Genomic DNA, 25,531 nt, shown 5'->3' with positions numbered 1-25,531 from the left:
CGTGCTTTGCGTTGCGTGTGTGGCTGTGTATACACGTGAGGCAGCCGAGCAAGCGTTTTGCGGTCCGACATAATGCGTCCAGCCTCCGAGACCGCTGTCCGTTCTTCCGAACCGAATACCCGCTGAGAGATGCCTCTTTTCCAGCGCAGACAGCCCCGCGTGTATACGCTCGCAGAATACAGTCACTTTTGTTCTTCATCCTTGCGGATACTCCCGGCAGCCGCACTGCAGTATTTTCTACCGAAGTGCAACAGAGCGCCAGCTGTTAATGCGGTCACATTCTGTCTCCTTAGTTCTGTACAGTGTCAATGAGGCCGTGTGCTCGAGAAGGTGGTTCACCTGTACACTGCGTGCAACAGGAAACTCTCAACCTTGAACATTGTTGCTTTAGGACAAGGCTTAGCCAAGCTACTTTCGACGGACGCTGGCACCTTTTAAAAATGGTTGCCGCGGTGGATTCTGTGGTAATGGTGCTCGGTTGCTGGCTCGGAGCTTCGCGTGTTCCGTGCAACCTGCGACGGTCGCACTTCGATGGGGGAGAAATGGTGAGGGCCCGTGTATCTAGATTTAGGTGCACGCTTAAGAGCCCCCCAAAATTACGAAGCCCTCCGCCAACTGCGTGCCTCACAATCATGTTCTTAAGACACGTTATACAATTGAAGTCATTTATTAGTTATGGATACTTATTTAAGACTTATATTTATTTAAAACAACTGCTTGAGTACGTTCCTAGAAGCGCCGCGAAGGAACTAAAGTAAAAAAAAAATATTCGAGGCCTTGAATTAAGTTCAGTTTGGTTGTCTACGGCCAATAACACCGAGATTTAGTGTTTCGACACAGTGCACGGAATTAGCGGTGCGAACGTATGACACGCAGGAGCGGGTGAAAACGAAAGCTCACCGTGTGTGTACGTCACCCCAGAGTCGGCCGTGGCATCTCAGCTGAGAGCTGACAGCATCCATTTACTGCACCGCGCCTGTGTCGACGCTTCACCCATGCGTGGGGTGCCGAGACTGTCCCCACAGTTCTTGGCGGCGGCCGTCCTCACTGTACTGCGTCTACGTGGTGGCCACTCGACCGCTGGGAACGCATGGCCGCCTTCGGAACACTGATGTCTTTCGCACGTGATAGAAATGTAATAATTGTCTGAGCATGTTCTGGACGTAGCGTGGCATGGTATATAGAATGCATTGCTGTCCGTGTAATGGTGGTTTCGGGACGTTGAACCCCATGTATCAATCAATGTTGAAAAAAGTCATCATTTGACCGTACTTTCTATGAACTTCGACTTTCTTTTTAAACAGGCGAGAGTCACATGTGTATTACTTTCTTTAAAAGGGCACCTTGACTCTCTTTAGGAGAATGGTGCACTGACTTTCTTTTGGAAAGCCGTGCGTACCACGTCAGAGTCGCATGTGTATCGCTCTCTCTAGAGAGGCACGTTGACTCTCTTTAGGAGCATCATGCATTGACTTTCTTACTGAAAGTCGTTCGCCCCAAGTGAGAGTCGAATGTGTATAATTCTCATAAGAGAGGCACGTTGGCTATCTCTAGTGTGACGCACGACTCTCCAAAAAAGAGTCAATGTATCATTCTCTAAAAGAAAGTCAGCGTGTTTCTGTAACGAGAGTGATATACATGTTACTCTCACATGTATAAAAAGAGTCAAAGGACATCTGTTTTTTAGAGCATAGTATAAAACCAAGGATGTCAAAATGAAGTTTGGTTCATCATTCATCACAGATTATCACATTTTGAAAGGGGCTGTGAATATAAAAAATAGCAGCAGACAAATGTTACGCGCTCATTATTTCGGCCGTATCTGCATGCTCAATCAGTAACGTCATCCCACCATTCCACGTCTAATTAAAATGAAATGACCTAACTAACAAGACGAATCGGGGCATTGGCAATATTCCCCGGTCACGTCACACTTATCAAGGGGGATTTATAGATCTGCATGGCTATTTCATATTACGCCAAAGCCATTAACAACGTTACTACGGCATACTTTTGGTTTTATGTCCCAGAACCCCAATATTATTACGAAAGAAATACGGTATACTTCAACTATAGCTAATATCTGATATTATGGGTGCAAGCTTGCGTAATGTACGAACACGAACAGCTCTTGATGCTGCAGGAATATAGCTCAAATACAGCAGATTTAACTCCACGAAATGTTTACTTAGCGATTGCACAACCACGCTCTTCTCGTAAACATCCGCCTAGGACCTGTCGTCTCGCGCGAAGCGAACAAATTATGCGCGCCAGTCCAGTTATACACGCCTTTCAAAAAGAGCCACGCGCGAAACAAACGAGCCCCAGAACGGGATGTCGCAAGCCGGAAGCCACGGAACTGCGTGTCTCGCGTACCTTTCCGAAGCAGAAAACAAAGATTACGAAGGTTACGTTTATGGAAGACCAGGATACTCCAGACAGACGTGGCGTGGTCTGGCATCGGATGGGAGTGCGGGGGGGGAGTCGCACCCGAACGCGGAAAACCAAACGACATCCATCATTATGTCACCTCGCCCCGTTGCCGCGGCCCGCGCCGGGCCCTTCGCCGCGACCGCCTCTTATTGAAGCCCACTTTGCCGGCAGAGCTGCACTGACCATGCCCTCCAACGCACAAGATGGCTTGGCTGACGGCGCTTTCCGCGTCGGAAGCTACAGCCAGAAGAGCACAGGGCCGCATTATTGCCTGCCTCTCCGCGACCGCCACTTGATGAACGATACCGGTCCGCAAATGGACCCCAGGCACACACACGCAACGGTCCCCGCCGTGCTTGTAACGAACCGTCGCTTCGGTCGCATGCAGGCCCAACGATTCACGTCAGGTCGGCATCGTGCCACACAAGTGGACCGCCCCGCGGTATATATACGACATTGAATGTTATTGTAAGTACACCGCAGGCCGAAACCGCAACAGTGTCCGTCTTTCCATGCTTGGCTATTTCTTTCTCCGCAGGATTTTTGTTTTCGGGAATTCTCTTTGCACTATGCGATTGCATATTTTACTTGCTTGTCGACCCGGCGAGGCGCGTTGGTATCATATTGTGGTCCGTCGTATCGCGTTGCCGGTCCGGAATGATCGCATGCATGCGGAGCCGTGGGACGGGCCTGCTATCCTCCCTGTCAGGTCATCTCTCCCGCGTGGACGCTGGCAGCCCTGCGCAAGGTTCTTCTCTCGGGGATTCTTGATGCGGTAGGACAGATTACGCAGAATCGGAAACGGTGTTTGTGGTGCTCTCGGTGTACGCGTTGGAGCCGCTTTGGAGCGCCCTAAGTTTGTGAGCACGAGATCAAACAGAACAAGAAGTGAGCGGCAAAATAATATTAGTGAGCACTGAACAGAGCGACAGATAAGAGTGATCTATAGTTGTTCGTATCTATGCTAATAACAATCATCAGTCCACCTGCGTCACTGTGACATTTGAGCAGCTTGTCCGGGAAATTTGTTTTAGGTAATCGGTCGAAAAGTTATATAGGGTCTATTCTAGTGAATTACCCAATTACTTTATACGACGCAGAAAGTAGGCAGGTTATACCATCGGATGCTCCTGAACAAGGCCCTAGTTGTTCACACACGGAGGTCGGTAGAATTCTCTTTGTATGCATCCACAGGTGATCGTATCCTGAAAGGTTTTCAAGAAATGTATTTCCCGTAGTACTTTGTGTCGCTTGTAAACTAGATGCAGCCGATACTACGGCACACGATTCAAGAAGTAGAGACTTGAAGACGACACATATCTTCCGAGAAATAAAAATCAACCGTGTGCTACCATGCAATCAGTACAGGGCGGTGTAAATATATAGACTTTCTTGCTACATTCGTGCCGGCGTGCAGTTCGGCCAGCTGTTTCAATAAGGCGATTTATTTATTTATTTATTTATTTATTTATTTGTTTATTTATTTATTTTATTGAAAACATTGTGAGGAGCTTGGAATACTTCCGAAAAAAAAGTTAACAAAATCAAAAGGTGCATGGTCTAAGCCTTCGTTGGCCACACCAGGCCGACGAAGGCTCCGCAGCGCACAACCAGGGTTGCCGTTCGTAGCTACTTTGCGCCAAACTGGCTACTTTTGGACCCGTTTGGCGATGAAAATTTCCAGTTGGTGCCATGGATATTTACTGGTCACTTATACATCTCTTGTTTTACTTATTGAAAATTGTTTATTTATTCATCAGTAGTAAAGACTCTGTTCAAAATACGACTCCTGTTTTATATGGCTTCAAATTTGGCGATAATAGTATATGACATATCTACTTTGGGTACGTTTGGCTTCAGTTCTGGCGCCTTTTAATTTACTCGCAAAGGCAACCCTGCGCACAACGTGGACCTGATTTTAGATTAACCAGGGTGATTGCTTCAGAACACTTTTGTGGGGCCACATCAGCCACAGATATTTATTTTATACCCTCCCTCCAAGCTTGACTATGAACGCATGCATACCTATGCTGCTCTTTGTAGTGTGGATGAAACGTACACGGTTGCAAATGTACTCACACAATAACTGCATCGATTGATATTTTATTGAATACGCACTTTACATTGAGCACTGTTTCGCAACACCGATGTGATGATTAAACGAAGGAAGACTGCGCAGAGGAAACGGTTGCTATACTATACTATACTATATCCGTTGTATATGACTATACAATGGATATACAATTCATTGTTGGGTGCATTTCTTGAATTCAATTTATAGACAACGCATTCAAGAAGGCGATCATAAAGCGCTCTTCTTTCCTGGGGCCACGTGGTTTATTTTTAAAGCGTGTCGTGCTTCCGAGTTGCTCACTTTGTGGTCCGCTTGTCACATGATGCTTCTCTGCAAAAGTCATCACCGGACATCATAAGCAGTGAAGCACGTCGTAAAGAATCTTCCACAAAGCAGACCGTTGAAGAACGCCTCAAGAACGTATAATCCAGCCCTTTTCGCAACACTTATCCACGCGAAGGTATAGATATCAGAGCTTGTACGAGTGATAGATGTCGGAGACACGGGGGCAGGTGTTCTGTTGCGCGTATCTTGAGCTACTAACTTCCGTCGAGAAACCATCGCAACTTTGCCGCTCCCTCCAAAGGGGACATTTTCGTTGTCTATAGTATACAAACAAGAGCAACGTTATGCCTTCAAAACCGCCCACTGAACTGCAGCGCCACGATGCGTATCGCCGTGTGCCCATCACTTCAACCGCTGGGTGGGGACGCCCGCACGTGATGCAATACACACGCTGAAGCTATAGCACACCGTGCATTGAGACACTCGAGGAGGATGGAATCAACGAGAGATGGCGAAGGCACCTTTCCTCCTTCCTCGCCGCAACAGCCGTGGTCCGCCGAGGCGAGGGTTCATGACCTCGTCGGACGAGGAAGAAGAGAAAGGCGTCGGCTACACGATGGGGAGTTGAGAGCCAGCCCGAAGGAGGCGTTAAACCTGCGCGGTAGTGGCTCACGGAAGAACGGGTCGGATCCTACGCGCTTTTGTTTTCGAGAGTTCGTTCGCTCTTTATTGTAAACTGCGTGTCGGGAGCGAGCGTACGCGGCTGGCGCGCGCGGACGCAGCGGCGCCGGCTCGCGTTTCCGCGTGGGCGTTCCAGAGCGCCGCGAGTGTAAACCGTATACACTCGCCGCACTATACAACAACGAGCCCCACGCGCCCGCTATACAAGCCTCGCAGCGCCGCGGCATGTTTCTTCACCTTGCGTGAAGCCATGCTCCCTCGACCTGCGCGCAATTCGTCACGGCTCGGCTGTGGCTGCTCCTTTCTCCAAGGCGTGCAGCTCTTATCTCAGCGTTTGTTTTTTGTTTGTTTCTGTTTCCTCCCCCCCCCCACCGACGACCACACCTCGCGCTTTTGGCGTAGTTCTTGTTTCGTAATCCTCCACCGCAATATGTGTGTTCCCGCTGCTTCGCGCCTCTTTTTCATTCGTTTCCTCCGATTTCAGGCGCCCTGTGGCAGCTGTAACCGTGCCTCCGACGCGGGGTCGCCAGTGGGGTGCGCGGATAACTTCTGGGCTCAAGGTCGCGCGTACGCTGGCGCCTTCTCTGCTGCCAGTGCATCGTATAGCTGTCCGCAGCTTCGATTAAGCGGCCCGCTTGTGGAAGTGGCTCCTCCGCGTGCTCTTCGCGCCACCCGCGAGGCACGCCAGTTTTCTCACGTCCTGGTGCGGCGCCTTGGAGGATCATAAATATAGAAGCGCCAGCAGAGAGGAAGCATGCGCATGTCTTGCAAGAGTGAGCAGCTGGTGGATGGAAACAAAACAACCCGGTCCCTTAGAAGGAAGGTTCGTGTTTTCTGTTCATCTTCTCGCGTTACCCGAACGTATGCGAGCCACTCTTCTGCCGAAACTGACTAGAGGTCTTCCTCACTCATGGTATTGCGAGCGTCACAATCTCATCTATATAAGGTGTCCCTATCCCTGTCAATTTTTTTTTAAAACCGTAATCGCCATTTTGCCGATCCATCCATATGAGGCGACTTTCGGTTATTCGGTCAAGTAATGTCTCAATTTTACCTCGGCGGCCTTGTTGGTATCTTGCCATCGCATTCGGTTATCCAGAGCTGCCTATCATCCTTCTTCATTTCTCATGTCCTTGAACATTCGCCGTGCTGGATTTATTTTATACGAAACTCTACAGTCAAGCTTAACAACGGCTCACGTGAGTAGAAATGTGGCCGGTACTCAGGAAACGCAGATGTTCTGACAGCCGCGTAGACACATTGCAAAGCACAAAATGAGCACAGTCGACATATGCGTGTAGGGCTAAAGCACAGTTTAGGGTAAGGTGATATGCGTATGTATTGAAACTATCAAAGAGACAATAAGGTTTCACGCATCCGGAGCCCAGTGTAAACTGCGTCGGTGTCCTTGATGCTTAGTGGTTCTGGTTTCGAGATACCCGCGCGAGTCTTTCGTAATCGTGATGAACGCTTTCCGAAACCAATGGCACAGGTGAGTTCATTAAACACGAACGATGGATGCGCACGTGTACGCAAAAGGCTTCGTCTTGACAAATAAGTGAACATACTTCGTTCTTCGGGCTCGAAACGTGCATTGCTAAATCACAGCGTACAGTGGAAAAGGCACTGTTAAGACACACAGCGTCACCTCCGTCAGCTATAATATCTCCTCGATGAAAACACAAGTACCCATCTTACTCGCCACTCGTGGACCCCCTGTCCTAACATCCCGTAGAATTCGCCAAGTGGGAATGTTGCGCTCTAGCTCAATACTTTATCATGCCCGGCTCCTAAATGGCATTAGGAGCCTGAAGGTGTGATCTGTGGATCCAACAAGGGTGGTCGTGAAGTTCGTGCTTCGTCGACGCGACAAAGGTGAAGGTTAGGTTTAGGTCATGGCCCGTCGACGACCGAGAAACGGTAGTGATTGACTGAAGGACATCACAAACCCACTGTTGTGCCACCGCAGGCCGCAGGAAAAAGAAACTATACGCATTCACATCAGAATAAAAAAAGAAGCGTCGTAACTCACCTCGCCCTCCCGGATGCGCACCGCTATTTGTGACGTGTAGCCACCCGTCAGGAGTGCAGAATTCTTTTCGAGACGAGGAAAACCGCGCGTCAACCTCGATCCCCTGTTAAGTCCGGCAAAAGACCGCGATCCCGTGCCCTAAAACACCGCCAGAGGAACGTCCTGCTTCACCTCCCGCGAAGCAGGATCATCACCCTGCTGTTATGCCACGGTGGAAAACGAGGTCCCACGATTCGGCTGTATTTTGCTGCAAATATGCGTTCGCCCACACCCAAATCAAGCGTCGGCCGACAGGCACTTTGTCAGCAGAAGAGTGCGCGCCAGCTAGCGAGACAGTGACGAAGCGTCGCAGAGAACAATCCAAGCGCAAAGGAGCGCCGTCTCAAGGCAGCGGCGAGGGACGCCTTCAAGCTCGGACAGCCGCGTGTATTCACGCTATACATACATCCAGTAAGCCCGGACGAAGCGAGCATCGGTTATATGCGTGCAGTGGCCCTCCCGGTGTGCGCCGACGCTCCAAGATGAATGAAACACAAGCAGGGGCCCCGATGGCGGCGGCGCACGCACGCGTGTGACGGCCCTGAAGCGTCAGTCCCAATGTGTGAATGTCTCGGACGCTCTCTTCTATACGGATACGAGGTGCCGTGCATGCCGCAGTGTGCCTTGTGCAAACTCACGCGTTCTTCAAAGCTTCGGTAAACTCGGCGATTGTATGCTGGCTCCTTAAACGCGCACGTGCCTCCGACTTCTTGAACTCAACTGGTTATTTGGAATTGTTCTTGTATTGATTTTGCGCCCTCCTAATCTATCTATCTATCTATCTATCTATCTATCTATCTATCTATCTATCTATCTATCTATCTATCTATCTATCTATCTATCTATCTATCTATCCATACGTATTTTCGAACGTGGCATGACCATGTCCGATATGTGATGTAATGTTCGGGCCCTTTCCGTATACGCAATGCAGCTCGGTCGCCGGCAGGGGAATTCGAAATGGCCACTTGCCCCTTTCAAGCCACGTACACTAGAACTTGGCCCCACTCAAGCCACACTAACGCTCGCCCCATGCCCCAGCCGTGATATGACACGGGTTTGCACACCCCTCTCCCCCCACGGCAGAATCCTGCTGACAATAATGCAACATGAGTGTCACCTGCATGCCAGTCTTCCCAGAACAGTCTAACGAAAGCCGCGTGACTTCAGCTACTGCAGACAACCACTGCTCGTTAGCACTGGATAGTGTTGGCTAGTTTATGCCAAGTTATGGCTAATATTGGTTAGAGTAGGCCGAAGCTGGCTAAATTCGGACTAATGTTGGAGACCAGTGATATAACACCGATATTAATTGTCTTGATTTGCCATGTCTCACTCCAATGGAAGTGCCCATTTGCATCTTTTTCTCTAGGCGTTTCTTCTTGTGTTACTCCACACTTGGAAGTAGCATTGTGAATTACTTGATGATAAAGCTTGTACAGGGGGTAATCAGCTTTGACAGCAATTCATTGCGAACCACACTGGGCGGCATGCTCATGATGGTAACACATTCTACTTAGCCAATTTCGGCGAGTGTTTTGAAGGAATGTTCGCCACACCGAGGTGCTCATCCAAATATCAATATTGCATGCAGTCTATTTCAACCGCAGGTAGGGCTATTTATCGTGGTTTGGTCATCGATGAGGCTTCGATATAAAGATGCCGTTGACGCACTGTGAACCCGGACCAGAAAGCCTGCATATAAATTTTCGCACAGAACGGTAACTGGCTGTTGTGACGAACTATGAGCCTTTATACTAAGGTGTACACCGTTCGGAACGCGTTGCGAAGGAAGTTTTTGAACCTGGCGTGATCAAAGGGGTTCAGTGTGACTTATATACAGAGCACAGCCAGGCACATCACCGCAACACGGAGACGCCGCGATACGGTCGACAGTGGCAGTGGATTTGCGGCAGGGCGGGCATAATGACGTTTGATTCGTGCCGTCTCGCGAGCCGCTTTCAATACCTCCTCCGCCGCGACTCGGATAGAAGACTCACGGCGGCGTCGACGGCGAAGTGAAGGGAAGATGCTCCGCGGCCGCGGCTTTGGTGGCTCCGCCGGTGCGGGATTGTATGGCTCTTCTTCCGTCTTCCTGACGAATGCCCGAACGTGTACGGCGTTTGTTCGAGGCTGTATAAGACCTGCGTACCACCAGGGTCGTCGAACTGAGTACACGCATTGAGGAAGAAGGCCGCTGCGCGGGGCATGCACCACGACCGGAGCGGCAGCAGACAGAAGCTGTCGATAAGCGCGCGAGCGGCGCAATTTATTTCTTTCTTTGTGCGCGACTCCCAAGAACCGAACGAGGAGGCACAGGTGCCGATACCCATTCCTTGGGATCACCAGCCATAACAGCAGGGAAGACGTTATAGGCTTTGTGTTCGTCCGTCGCACCCGCGTCTGCGTGTGCTGTTCCCACAACAGGAATCACAGTGGCGGCTTCGCTGGATATTCATTCAAGAAATGACAGACGGGTGACGTTCGCGAGAGTATAATGTGATTACGTTCCTCTCGTTGGTTCAGGATGTCAAAGCACTCGAGAAGCCTACAAGGCCGACCCAACATGCTGTGGCGGAAGTGAAACAGGTCCCCAAATTTACATAAAGAAACTCACACAGTCCCATCTGCATTCGCCTAAAACAATTTAAAGGCGAAATTCACTTTCTTTTGCATCTCAATCGATACATTGATCCTCCTCCGCACACTTCCGAAAGTTTTAGGCACCTAAGGTGGCTTTTTCCTGTCTCCACGCAGGATCGGAGGCATTCCAAACTTTCTGAACCTCTTCTGGTTTTCCATGGCCTTCGTGATCGGCGTACCTGTTAACGAGCGACGATGTCATGCGATGACGTCGTCACGTGACGCCGTCGCTAGGTCAAAGGCGCGCAAGATCCAAGATCACGGAGACAGTGCAAAACCAAGTGAGGTGCATCATGACGTGACGTTACATCATGTGGCGTCAGAGTGGCGTCAAAGTATTGGTGATTTACGACGTCATGATGCCGTCATATGGCGACATCATCCCGTGTTTGTTGCCTCACTCGTGTCGACGCCAACGTTGCAATTTAGCATCCGATAGGGCATGTAAGGCTGTTGATTTTTTTTTTAATGTCTTACGACTGATTGCGATTAATCGTGTTGGTGATATCGACAGCGAAGGCTGCCAGCCTCTCGTCGAAGTATTGATACTGAATTGAGACGTCTCCAATAACTTGTTATCCGATAATTCCTTTTCAGCAGCATTTTTGGGTCATCTTCTCTTCATTTTCTTTTTTTTTTTCAGCGTATCAGCAAAACTGGCAGTAGCACCAGTACGTGTTTGGCACAGATGCATGTTGTCTGCAGTTGCAATTAACACAAAACTCACACGCAAATATCTAAAAATAATTTGCAGTGGCTTACGGTTAGGTTCTTACAGCTAAGTATCTATCTCGTTTAGTATACCTTGTCTATGCATCCGTCTCTTCACCATAGATGAGCTGCGCGGTACAAACAGAATAATTTATCCGAGAAGCGCATTCTGAGATTGGTACGCGTCACTCTCAGCACGTGGAGCACGGTGTCGCCTGAGCACGTCACAGAGGCGTAAATCAAACGCTGCTGTAAAGCCTCAGACCATAAAACTTGCGCAACCGGTCAACTTTGCGTCGCTATGCCACTATGCTTACCATCCCGCTAAGAGAAACGTCTACTAAAAGGGTTGTAAAAGAGCGCAAATAAGATGGACGTGATGCGCGCATTCCCAGGGTTATCTGTGGCGACGTGAGTTCTGAGATAAAAGCTCATTGGTATAGGGACCTAAGTGAATAGAAAATGGCAAAATAAGGAATGTCCTTGCTCGCCCGCACTGCTTTATCGGCCATTGGCTCATATACGAATATAGCCGCAATAAAAAAAAACGAAGCGCGCATAAGACTATGCCTGATTTTCAAGAACACAGGAATGACGAATTCACGACTGCACTCACTTGAAGGTGCAAAAAGTGTTTTGTTGTCAAGCGGAATTCATTTCACGTAGCATCCACGGATCGCGCAGGTGCTTCACTCTGAAAGCCATCGCGCGCATGACTAGCATTTCGAATATCACTACGCGATCGGTCTCGAAAACGTCTGAACCGGCCCGTGCGCCTTTCTCGACGCTTCCTCGCGCGCACCTTTATACGTCCGTCGTCGGCTGCTCAGATATGCAGGCCTGCTATGCCGGCGTCCGCGTAACATGGTGGTGTGCTCTCTGACAAGCGTGCTGTCGACTGAACCGGTTGTGACAAAGGAGCAGTTGGTTTGAATAACTCCCGATTTCGTGTGTTTCGTTTTCTTCCAATTTATATTACAGCTTTTGAAAGGCTCCTCGGAATAGATTTAAAACGAATGGTTGATAAATAAAGTTGACGATGTTTTCCATAGGAAGAGAAGATACAAAAAAAATAATACCGGTCCTACCTCGTCCTGAGTAGCAGGTGCATCTGTAAAATTCGCGTTTCACAAACAGAACTTGTCCATTGGCTTAATACGTTGTGGAATTCAAACGCGTGTTTCACTGAAGAAAAGCAAAATGCATTTTATCTGAGGTACCTCTTTGTCGTCTTATAATCTGTAAAAATAAAAGTTTCGGCCATTAAAAATTACTTTCACGATTACGTTTGTGACTGCGTTCACGAATAAATCTGTACGGCCACCACAGTTGGGATGATTCAATTTCATACCCATTTTATTACGATTCTATCGATTGTGGCTTATCGACACCGAGATTAATGCAGCAGTGCAAATACTCAATGAAATATAAAGTTTGCAGTGTCCATTGTAACAGTAGTATGTCAACATTCTAATAAGAAAATACATCCTTTCTTCGCAAGGCACGAATAAAGGGGGGGGGGAAGCTTTGCGTGGTGTTATTTTTTGTTCGCTTTTTATTGAAGCCTTGGAGTAAGTCACTTCCAGAGGTAGCAGACGAACAATCGGCGGACATTAAACTGCACTACTTGACAAACGTCGCTTCATATGCACTAAAACACCACCTTAACCAACTACAATTAAACTAACTTTTCAGTTGAATGAAACTTACCTAAATACTCCGCCGAAGGCGCCATTGGATCCACCTCTAACAAATTTCATTTCATCAAAAAGATGGTGCAGAGTTCATTTCAGTTATACGAATATATTTCGCGACAAAATCCATTGCTTCCCGTGTCATAAAGGTTATAATTTCAATCGCATTTTCTGTAGCGTACCTTTGTCGTAGCCTTCGCGAGTTCCACCAGCGGTACCTCCCGGTGCTCTTCACGGAGGCCATTATTTTTTGCCGGGTAAGGCACTTCATGCCACGTGACAAACAGTCGAACCCCGTGAGCTTAGAAGTGGACTGACTGGTTACGTATTTGGCGGCGTCAAGATATGCGCCGCTTTGTCTACAAACAAGACTATATAGCGAGCGTCCTATCTCGTGAAGAAGAAGAAGAAGATTTATATGAAGAAGTAACCTTTGCAGAGGAAGTACTGTGATCTTCAGCTAAAAAAGCACTGATGTAATTCGAAAAAGTGAAGACCTTTGCTGTCCAGCAGAGTACTGTGCCGGAGAAACTTTCCGAGAGCTTGGACACAGTGACTAAATTCATGATCACTGCAGCCCAAAGTGTACAAGTGCAGAAAATCATTACTAAATTCTTCAAAACATGCTAATAAAGCTGAAAATCACATTCGATTAAGCAACATTGCAAATAACGAGGCTCAAATTTCATTTCAGGAACTGATTTCTTTTCTTATAGCTCCTGGTAACAAGTTGCAACATGGCTTTTTCAGCTGACTGAACATTCATTTTAACGAACCACCTTTTCCTTGGTTCCCTTGAAGTTCGGTCGAGTGGAATTTCATTGCATAGCACTTATCCCCAACAAGTTGTCTGCCACGTCTCCGCCATGCTATTACACGTCTGTGTCGTCGTCCTCCTTGCCGACCAGTAAGACCTGATCATCTCAGCCGTGCTGTTAGCAGTGTGCTCTAATTGAAATTTGCATAACGCTGTTGACGCCAGCACAAATAAACAAAATTTACTCGACGCTTTTACAAGTGGCTATGCACTACAGATATCTTCTCTACATTCATTTTCTATACAGAGGCGTCACCGCCGTTAACTGCTAAAAGCATTTTATTGAGATGTCTTTCATACCTGTACTGGTCTTGTCTAGCGTTATGTCGGGATATCAAAGCTCTTTTTTTTTTTTGTCTTCAACTAGCCTAAAAATATGCATCACTGCGCGAGTGCCACGTGGCTCTTTTTTAACCTTTATAAGTCTTCTAGTGGACCGCACTCTTTACAGCCTCGACAAAAAAACTATATTCGCGACAGAGGAGCGTGGGACGACAAGCAATCTGCATGTGCCGGAACAATCGAAGAAAATGCGATTAAGTGGTGAGGGAGAAGTGGAAGGAGGGCACGTATGTATTATAATCAGGTCACTTCAAGCGGAGGCTTATGAAACAGAGCAATCAACTATCCGAGAAGCAAGCACAAACACAAAACGCTAATAATCTAATGAAGTGATTACAGAAAAGCGTATAGGTACAGGTGTAGAGTAAACGACGAAAATGAAACAAGAAAAAAGCGAGTGCTGTCGCTCTATCTCCAGAGAGTCTCCCGACCCACCCAGGCGTCGCGAAGGTCGTAAAGGCATGTCCTCTGCGTGTGCACGGATGTGAACCGTGCATATTCGAACTTAAGCGAACGCGCTCACTCCTGTCTAATGGGTCCCCCTCCCTTCCAACCATGGCTGCTGCAGCTTTCGAGGTTCCGTCTCATTTGCCTTCAAAACTCGGCTCGCTATCAAGATCACGCTGCCTGTTCTTGATATTGCCTGTTCTATTGCCTGTTCTGCCTGTTCTGCCTGTTCTTGACGACGGACAGCTTCCAGCCTAGTCACCAGGCTTGACAGTACTGCAGACACTGATATCACTCCGAACCAGACCAGCCGGCTGGTGCTGGAGTTCCTGAAAAAGAAGATTTGACTCTCTCTTCACGGAGTGTTTTTGGCTGAGCGCCTTTTCTGGCCACGGTTTGTTTATCTCTCCTAAAGCCGAAAATCCTCGTTCTTTTTCTCCACTGATTCACCAGACGTGTGGGCCCGTCTTCTTGTGTATTTGTTTTCGGGCTCTTGCTTTGCAGGCCTGCAGGCGCGCTGACCGTAAATTGTGGGTGCCCGGTGCCTTCTGTTGTCATTCCTCCGTTTGTTATCACTGGCCACCGGTGGTGGTAGCTTGGCAACGGTGCATTTTCACTCCGGAGCGCCTGCACAGTGTCTACGAAACGTGTGCATGAGGCTCCCGAAGACCGGACGTGTATGCATACATGCGCTGAAGAACGCTGGGCGTCGTCTAAGAGATCGCACTTCTGTCTGAGACCACGTATACCCTGCTGCGCGCCGATTCGGCCATGTGATTCTGGCCCTTCGGGTTTTCCCCTCGTTACACATTCTTGCTCTTCTTTGTTTAGTTCTCAGATTCTATGAATGGATGACACGCCTGATCATTTTTACAGGAGGGACGTTCGCCCGTGGCTGTAAGCGCCATTTAGTAGCGACTTGACGGGCGTTTTATATATTGCTTGTTGCTCAGCCGATGTCAATTCATATTGCTTGGCTCAGCTGCAAAATAAGTCAGGGAAATGATGAAGTTTCCGCTTCCGCCAGATGGTCGTCTTTGACAGCCGACTGAGGATGATGGCATTCAGCGTGAATGGTCTGATGAGGCTGTTATCGCAATGTAAAATCATCCTCATAGATACGTGGACATTCTCAAGCTGCATTAACCATTTTATTCATTTATTTATTTATCTGTATGTCTATTCATTCGTTTATTTATTTTAATGACACTAATCACGAGAAATGCTTCGTCACTTCCGAAGCATTTCTCGTTAAACCACATATTTGATTTTAATGTCAAGAGACGAATGTTAATGCAATATTCCAGTAACGGACACCGAGAAAAGAAATTAGCGGATATGCTATAATAAGTCACCGCAGAAACGCGTGTGTACTTTTTTATTGCATAAATGTCGAGAAAAATGATGAAGTCACGCTCTTTTCCTTCATTTATGAGTACACGCATGTTTGCGATTCGCCGGCTGCACTCGCTCATAAAATGCCCAACAATAGCATTGCCTGAAATTCAGCCTAAAAATAATTTTAGCGTAAGGACTTGCTGGGAAGATGGGTTTAGAGTGTGTCAAAGTTTGTCATAAGTATGCCTATTCGTCTTCTTGATTATGCTGCACACGACACGGATGTGCAAGCCTGGACACTCCCACAACGGGACCACGTGGTCAAGCCTTCTGGCTTTGCCGTGGGCGTACTGGACAGCCACGAGTCGATTGTAAAAAGTCGGTGACCTGATCAATGTTTTAGAGTGATACCGCCGAATACACGGCCCCGGTGAATGACCTCTCGTTTTTTCGTACGAAATACGTGCGTCTTCGTACGTTCCTTTGTTGTCTAAATGTAGATGCCTCTAGCACTTGAGACCCTATCACGATCCGTTTAGGTCCCATTAAACAAATGCGTACAGAAGCTCTTTTTTGCACACACCAACTAACGTGAAATTTGCGTGCGTTAACACGATGAAGACAACGGTATTTCCTCCATAATATGGGGACGCCGATAGGAAGTCTCCTCCGAAAAAAAAAACTAGTAAAAGAACAGAATAATAAAACTGGGATACCTCAACGTAGTGAGAAATTATAATTCAGAGCGCTGTCTTTCACTAACATTAGCGTGTCTTCGGTCGCCCTTTGGCGTCTGACAGCCACTTAACGTGGCGACTCATACAATTCCTATTTCTTTTTCTTGCGCAGCTTGCAACTGCAACCTGCACGCCAGGCGATGCCGCTTCAACATGGAGCTGTACAAGCTGTCGGGTCGTCAGAGCGGCGGCGTCTGCCTCAACTGCCGCCACAACACGGCCGGACGCCACTGTCACTACTGCAAAGAAGGCTATTACCGGGACCATTCCAAGCCCATCACCCACCGAAAAGCGTGCAGAGGTAAACAACGCTGTTCGCTTTTCTGCATGCCCATCGCGCACTCTGCCATTCAGTCCTCCCTCTGTGAAGGCAAGCTCGTCGGCCGCATTTATCACTAAATATAGCGACCCAGACGTCATAGATGCCTTCCTGTTCGTAGGAGACAAACGCACAGGCAGAGCTCGCTGCTCACCTTGGCGCCTTCACGTCCGCTCAGCGCGTTCGTGCATTTTCCCTTTTTTTTTCTTTGACGTCAGTCAATTGTCTAATGCACCCCGAACGAGCAACGAATGTCAGTGGAACGCGCTACCCGTCAAGCTAACCGCGCCGGCAGTTTAAAAGAAGGTGACCTTTACAGTTCACGATAGTGCTCCGTTTCTGTTCTTGTTGATACCCATGACAAAAATTACCGGGTTGCAGTATGGCCGTATCGCGTCGCTGCAGTACTGCGTATGCTTGCGATGGGACGATCTGTAAACGCATAAACGCGCCTCGAGGTCTGGGTACCTGTACAGGCATACTCTGGAATCCTCTAAGCGCCCCTATAGAGAAGTTGTACGTGCCACGTAACAATTGTCTTAGCCGGTCGCGATCACTTGTAAACTTTCATGATGATGATGATTATGATGATGATGATGATGATGATGATGATGATGATGAGGAGGAGGAGGAGGAGGAGGAGGAGGAGGAGGAGGAGGAGGAGGAGGAGGAGGTAAGGCAGCATGGTCAACCAGGCGCGCGTCCATTTCGCTACCCTACATTGAAAGGAAGGAATTTTAGAAATAAAGAAGAGGGGAGAAGGTGCTATCAGTGTGGAACACGTGCGCTTGTCCATTGCGTGGTCTTCTCTGTACTAGAATTGGTCGGTCGTTTGTCTCAGTGGTTTTTGTTTTTCCTCTAAAATTACTAATTTCGAAAAAAAAACTTGTACGGGGGCGTGCTCTGCCTCAATTCTTACGTAGTAATGACTTCCTTGCAGTTCATGCATCATAGCCGTTTGGAGAGATTACAGTTTTCAAGCTGGAGTGCATTTGGCACATTCAGAAAAGAATCGGTGTAGAACTGAGATAACGAAAAAAAGCAGAGGCATCAAGCTTTCTGTCGGGAAATTTGTATCTGGCTGTAGATGTCTTAGTAGTGTCATCATCGGTAAGCATCATAACTATTTTCGTTTGGCCATTGAAGGAAATAGAACCAGCTTGGAGGACATGCTCTGTCCGAGCCACATATTTTCACAATAGCATCAAAGAATACCAATCCATCTCACGGCCTTCGATCGAAGGATGCCGAAACTTGGCGTAAGTTCAACAAAGCCCAGTTGAATAGTGAGCCATTCGTTCATAAGTAACACCTTCCAGCATCAGATATTGTGCCTGTTGAGCCATTATCCGGAACTAGCTCATCCAGAATCACTTGTTGAATGTCTCTATGGAAAAAACTCAAAACCCTAACGAGTCGTTGAATTGTCGTGTGGGAATGCACTCTAAAAAACAGATTCCTCGGACACCAAGGACTGAAAATATGCACTCGGGAAGTTGTGTTCACTTTTAATTATAGCAATATAGCGCGTGTGAATATACTTGACTCTTTTGGAATTCCGCTAGGGCACTGCACAGTGCAAGGCCTATAGGTACCCTCGACCTACGTCGACAGTATACATTGCTGACAGGGCTGAACAGCAGGTGACAAAGGAGTCTCTCCAGGCAAGACGTTTGCACCCAAAGAGAATAATTATCATGGTGATGAGTACCTGGCTGGTGCCTATAGAACGGGCCCGTCAGTTTGCTCTTGTCTCGTTGTATTTTCGAAATAATTCACATTTTTAACTTCAAATGCGGTTATCTCAAAACATTTTTTGTACATATGTTGTTTTATCTAAGAAACCACAGTATATAGAATCGTATACTCCAGCCAGTATTTGTATGACGTAATAGGCAATATGCTGAAGAAGACTTATTGTTGTGTGAGAAGAGCCCTTCTTCAATACATCTAATAGATATTACCGAGCGATAATTAAGTACCAGAACTGAAAAATTTACATAGAAATAGCATTACAATTTTCAGTGCTAAATCTGCTTAAGAAAAAAATAAGAATGTCTTATGATCACAATAATAGCAAAATAGTAACTAACTCTTATGGTTATGGAGAAAAATGTACATAAACTTCGCATAAAATACATGTCGGGATTACCGTGTTCTCTTCACCCGGCATGTATGCCCACGTCACTTTGCAACGTGTTGGAGCCATGGTCCGAGGATAGTTTCTTTTGAAAACGGCTTGTTTCTTTAGTTCGTACAACGCAGTGTGAATGACAGTGCGTTTCGTTACGGCGATTACGAAAACACACCCTGTGTAATATTGTCTCGCAGCAGTCACAGGAGTCACATAAGGAGGCGTCTGACGTGGATATATGCGAAATGAGTATGCTGTTGTGAAAGCCACTCCTGTAGATATCCACAGGTGACGCAGCAATGTTCGCAGTTTCTTCGATGGATCGAGTTTGCGCTGGCGACAGTGGGGTCACTCAACAAATGTTGTGACACTCGTGTCAGCAAGCGAACTTTTTGAAATGTTTTGTCCTTTACAACTAGAGAAAGTTCCGGAATGTTTGACCTGACAAACTTTATAGCGCCAATCGTCGCAGAGACGCTCGCGATGAGTGAAGGAAAGAAGTGTAAATTCAAGGGCCCGTTTTTCTTTGCTAAACCTAATAATGATGAGAATTTTTCATGGCGAGGGTCTCGTTCTGGCACACTTGATGCTTACATACAGTATGCGAGGGATTGTCGGTCAGCTGCCAGCTCGTTATGAGATCACGTGCTACGGGATGCCAACGGACAAAAATAACGATATATATATAAATTGTATAAATATATAAACATATAATATAATAAAACTAACGTTATATAAAAAATAACATAGATAGATAGATAGATAGATAGATAGATAGATAGATAGATAGATAGATAGATAGATAGATAGATAGATAGATAGATAGATAGATAGATAGATAGATAGATAGATAGATAGATAGATAGATAGATAGATAGATAGATAGATAGATAGATAGATAGATAGATAGATAGATAGATAGATAGATAGGGTGGGTGGGTGGGTGGGTAGGTAGGTAGGTAGGTAGGTAGGTAGGTAGGTAGGTAGGTAGGTAGGTAGGTAGGTAGGTAGGTAGGTAGGTAGGTAGGTAGGTAGGTAGGTAGGATGGTAGGTAGGTAGGTAGGTAGGTAGGTAGGTAGGTAGGTAGGTAGGTAGGTAGGTAGGTAGGTAGGTAGGTAGGTAGGTAGGTAGGTAGGTAGGTAGGTCAGACCCATACAGAGTGGACAGGGGAATGACTACCACCACAGCTCAGCGGTAGAGCATCGGACGTGCTATGCGAACGTTACAGGTTCTTATCCTGCCCGTGGCAAGTAATCTTTTCGTCCACTTTTGTTTCTTCACATTTACATTACAATTACTTCTAATAGCATCCCCCTAGACTTTCTTGGCTTCATTGTCCGTTACTTCTCAATATTATTGAGTCTAACCAAGAAAAAAAAAAGAGCCCATTACACTTTTTTTCTAACTTCTGATGAAGGCTTCTTCACCCTGGGTTTTTATCTGTTCGGTAAGGTACCGAACCATAATCATTCTGATATTCTGTAACGCTGGGTATGCAGCTCGCTGTGGACGTCAGCGTGCCTCGATCGGCTAAACAACACCGAAGCCACAATACGATTATCGCGACGTAAAATATGAGCTGCTCAAATAAACCCCTCTTGCGCTGTTAGCCCGAAGAAACAGGGACTCCGAATCGACGCCACACAACGTGCCACACACTTTTCACTGCCACGCATTCCAAGATAGTTTGTCTTTCGCCATAGTTGGGACAGCGATCATTGTTAATTACGCCCCACTGTGATAGCCTCTGATGAGTTGGCCATGCGTGCCACCGCCGCAGCCAATCAAATTCTCTAATGACTTCCGGCATGTGGTTGTTCCACCATCTCTTGCACTTGTTAGGTCCCCATCTGAGTTCCTCTTCGTCGATGTTTACAACCAATGTTCCACTAATTAGAGTACGATTGTACACCATATACTAAACTATGGAAGAACTATCTTTGAGAAAGGGAAGTTTTGTTCTACACTTAACCTGTACATGCACAAACGAAATATCGAAAACAAGTTAAACAGTGTATACATCTTACAATGGAGCACCAAAATCTATTTTATGCCTGTGGATTCGAATGTTACAAGCTGAACAAAAATTAAAACAAATCTAGTTAATCACATTTCGCAATACCACGTATGAATGCGTGCTAGAGTGGGCGCACAGAAGCACGAATGAGGAAGTATGACATGGCACTTCAAAATCACCCCAACGTTACGAGGTGGAGGCAAATTATGCCATACACGACTTCCGTGTCATGCTTATTATGTTTGAATGTGTCGTTTACCTTCGTCTTCTATTCACGTCACGTGATGCCAAATTTAGTATATGTGAAGCTAGCGAAACGGCCGTGAGCATGCTATGAACCTGGCATGTTGTCATTATCTTGCATGACACGCGTATCATGATTATCATGTTTGCACTAGTGATATACCTTCGCAATCCATTGACGTCTCGTAACACCAAATTCGGTATATGTGGAGCTGCCCAAACGGCCGCGAGCGCATCATGAAGTGCCCAATATACTCCAATGTAGCGTTGACGCGCGCGCGCTGGGCACAGCGACGCTACGTTCGCAAAACGCGAGCACTCTATACTCTGACACCAGGCGCGACCAGCGTCCGTCGGCGCGGCCCGTCGGCAACCGGCGCAAAATGCGGCATACTGTATTTCGCGCCAGACAACACTGCGTCTCTCTCGTTTCGTGACGGAGGGACGCCAGACGCGCTGAAAGCGCATGCATCAAAGCAACGCAGCGTGGCGCGTGCCTGTGAGTATGCGGCAGGACCGGTGTCTTGCGTGGAAACGCCGGCGTGATGCGACGAAACGAACGCCGGCGCGCACGGTGCCGTGTCACGTCGAAGTGTATTGGCGCCTTGAATGTGGCATGTAGTCATGTTGTCACATCACACGCTTCTCATGATTATCATGTTTGCACCAGTCACATACCTTCATCATCCACTGACGTCACGTAACACCAAATTTGGCATCTGTGAAGCTAGCGAAACGGCCGTGAGCGCATCATAAGTGTGGCACGTAGTCATGTTGTGACATAACACGTAAGTCGCGATTATCATGTTTGGATGTGTCATTGACCTATGTCGTCCGTTTGCATCACGTGATACCGAATCTGGTATATGTGAAGCTAGCGAAACGGCCGCGAGCGCATAATAAGCGTAGCATGCAGTCATGTTGATACATGACACGCATCTCATGTTTATCATGTTTGCACTAGCCGTCATCATACCTTCGTCATTCATTCACGTTCCGTAATACCGAATTCGGTATAAGTGAAGCTAGCGAAATGGCCGCCAGCGCATCATGAGCGTCGCATGTAATTGCGTTGTTACATAACACGCATCTCATGATTATCATGTTGGCACCAGTGACATACCTTCGTCATCCATTCACGTACCCTAATACCAAATTTTGTATATGTGACGCTAACGAAATGGCCGTGAGCGCATATTGAGCGTGGCATGTAGTCATGTTGTTACGTGACACGCATATCATGATTTTCATGTAAGGGTCTGTCGCTTGTGTTCGCCATGCATTCATGTCATACCATACCAGTTTTGCAACATGCCATGTGAACGAGACCACCGCAAGAGCAGCAAAACTATGAAATGTAAATCATGACATTCAAGACATACATGTCACGATTTTCATGTTATGACTAGTGAAATATCCTCTTAATACAGTCATGTTATGCCATACCAAGTTTGGTATTGATACCATTATCGACACGGCCAGGAGAGCTAAAAGTCTTAGGCGGCTAGATACATAGATACGCTCTAAGTCGCCGAAGTTCGCTAAGAAATGCTTCGCATTTAAAAGTGATTAACGATTTAGAGTACTCGGCACTCTACCATGATAGAGCCGAAAGCCGTCCCCTGGGCCTCACACTTCATGAGTGCTGTGTTTAGAAATACGTGCTTAACGATTTACAGTAGTGGGTACTCTAATATGGGAGGGCAGAACGCTGTCGCAGTTTCGTACAACAGTGTCCAGTGTTTAGAAAATGTGGTTTACGATTTAGAGTAGTAGCTACTCTACTATGGAAGAGCTGGAAGCCGTCTCTTGGGGCTCGCACAGTCGTTTAAGAGAATTTTATTTCCAGACATATCTTACATAGCTTATGTGCACACAGAAAAATGGACAATGATGATCATGCGTATGTACAGTGCAAGCAGTTGTATACAGCGAAGCAACTTATTTGCGTATGCAGGGATGTACAATGCAAAAACTGTACAAGGTTAGGACATTCATGAACATCGAGATGATTAAACTTATATAAACAGTTAAGATATATGATCAAACAAGGGGATCATTCACAGTGTGTTTAGAGAAAGTGAATAACGATTTAGAGTACTAGGTACTCTACTATGGGTGAGCTTAAAGCCGTCCCGTAGGCATTTAGTTAGACTGTGTGAAGTTGCTCCACGCCGACGCATTGTCCATAAATCCGAGGTTAGCTCACCTGTGTTTGAGCATACTGTACCAAACAACCTTCAAAACTAATCAGGCAATATCCTATACTTTTGACAAATCGTTTCAAGAGTACAGCGGAATTCTATAAAAAGTTTGGTTACTTAGGATGAGTGCCGCTTACAGCACAACTTCTTTAAAAGGCAATGCCCAAAACAAACATCAAAAAAAGAAGAAATATACGTCGAGCTCTGCACAAGTTTACCTGGACTGACACACTCGCACGTGCGTACAGGCTGCGACAAAGCATCTTTTGGGGGCATGGCGGTAATGCTCGATCGACCAAGATAACCAAGATGCAGAGACGAGCTCTATGGACATGGCAAGTTTCACGTACGTCGAGGCTTTGCGTACGTAGAGCTTGTACGTGTAAGCGTGTAAGCAGTGCGCATACGCTGAACATAGCTGCCACGCGCTGGTCTCACGGACGTATGTATACGTGAGATTCGATTCTTTGCGTGCGTTTTTTTGCACACAGAGACAGCTCCGCGCGGGCGCTCGAACGAGGTAGCGTGTCGAGCGCGATAAAAGGGAGTTTCCGAATAGCGTACTGCAAGCCTTCGCGTTGCGGTCGCTGCCACTACGCATGCGTCGTAACGCGCCGTTCGCGCTTGCGGTTCGCCCGCAAGAAATTTGAAACAACGTGCGGCCCGCAAGGCCCGCAAGGCCACTTTGCGGTGAGAAAGCTTGCTGCGAGTGTTTGTCAGCATTTGAGAGACCAAAAGCTATTCAGAAACTAGTACGGCACCCGTATATATGCAAACGCTATGCCCGCAAAGCCCACTAAGCATACACCATTCGAAAGCTCCCGAACAAAATAGTGTCTCGAGATTTGGCTGCCGCAGTGTTCATAATTCCCAGCAGATGTAGCTACGTGGCATCGCTGACCATGCGTCACGTACGGGAAGCTATATTCTAGTTCACTAGCGCCGCAGATGGCGCGGAGTACAAACATCTTCTGGATCGCAGCGACGTTGGAAAGTCGGCTTCTCGGCAATCGCACCGCCGCGCCGGGTTCCGCCTCGCCAGAGGCTGCTCTGTCACCGGCAGCATCCAGACGCGACAGCTATGAATGTACAAACGGAAGGCGAAGACGGCGACCCAGCAACGCATGAACTCAGCGAATGGTCTCCTAATATTCGTGTGTACAAGCGTAAACAGCCAAGCCCACAAACGCAGGTTCTACCCTCTCATTCATTCTCAGTATTCTCGGTGTCCGCTAAGCCTAACGCGCGCCTCCTGTCGGCATTCCGGCCGACGCTGCCCCTGCGTCTTTCAAGCCGAACTACCGCGCTCAGCAAGAACAACTGCGCGTGGCACAGGCGGTCGCGCTGCGACGTAAACAACTTCCTTTGCTCCCTGCCGGCACCGTAAGAGTCGTTTTCCGACCAAGCTGAGGACTCGCCTTGAACGGATCCATGGCGCAGCCACTCATGCAAGCTATGCAGATCACCGCTGCTGGCAGGGACCTTGGAGAGCTACACCTCTGGATACACCCTACGAATAACACCTTCACGGTCACTACCTGTCACGCGGTCTTGCTCGCTGGATTCCGTGCCGACCGGTTGTGCCCTCGCGACCTCCGACGACAGCGCAGCTCTGGCCGACTGGATGCGTCCTACGCCATCTCCTGTCGCCGACAAGAGCTTTCGCAAGTGGTGCCCCGTATTCGGACTTCTGCGACCGTGTCCATCTTTCCTATCTCTCCTATTCCTCATATGTCGTCGCTCGCTGTCCTAGCGCATCTCTCTTTCTCTCTATACCTTTAATCCTATCCTTTTAATCCCTCCTCACCCCATCCCTTGTGAGCTACTGTTGAGGTGTCGCACGCTGATGCAGACAGTTACGGGGCTCACTTTTCTCTTCTTTTCCCTCTTATAACCACAATCCACCTGTCACGCGACAACCGCCCTACACCTCGTCTGACCCAAAGAATTGATTCTCTGAAAGACCAGCTACACCTGTCGCCACCTACATAGCACCGCCACCCTCTGCAGTGCGTGGCGTCATCTTGCAAGCCTACCGGGAGGACACTCCAGTGCAGATGCTAGAGGACCGTCAGACACGTAAGCCAGATGCTGATATCATCGCTGCCCGCAGAATGAGTAGGTCCCTCTCCATATTGATCCCCTTGGCGCACGGACCAGTACCTCACATCATACGCTACATGAGTGTAGTGTATAGGTGCACCCAGTACAAGGGAAGCGCAGATGAATGCACAAACTGTCGCTGACCGGGCCACAGGTATGCCGTGTGCCCCCCATCTTAAGAGTCGCCTTTGCTCACGATGCGAAGACAAGCATGACCGGCAAGATTTTCCCACCTGTA

At 47.6% G+C, this 25,531-nt stretch overlaps 1 protein-coding gene across 1 annotated transcript in view; it reads left to right on the top strand.

Moving 5' to 3' along the window:
- The window catches only part of LOC119178382 (netrin-1-like), a 187,100-nt gene that overhangs the window by 112,586 nt on the left and 48,983 nt on the right, over window positions 1–25,531 (top strand). The window contains exon 2 of the mRNA XM_037429585.2: window positions 16,386–16,574. Within this exon, the coding sequence (XP_037285482.2) occupies window positions 16,386–16,574 (189 nt within the window). The remainder of the gene's footprint in view (window positions 1–16,385; window positions 16,575–25,531) is intronic.

The sequence above is a fragment of the Rhipicephalus microplus genome, chromosome 1 (genome assembly GCF_043290135.1).
Source record: "Rhipicephalus microplus isolate Deutch F79 chromosome 1, USDA_Rmic, whole genome shotgun sequence".
Lineage (NCBI taxonomy): Eukaryota > Metazoa > Arthropoda > Arachnida > Ixodida > Ixodidae > Rhipicephalus > Rhipicephalus microplus.
The sequence above is the reverse complement of the archived record's forward strand: the minus strand, read 5'-3'. Positions and strand labels throughout refer to the sequence as shown.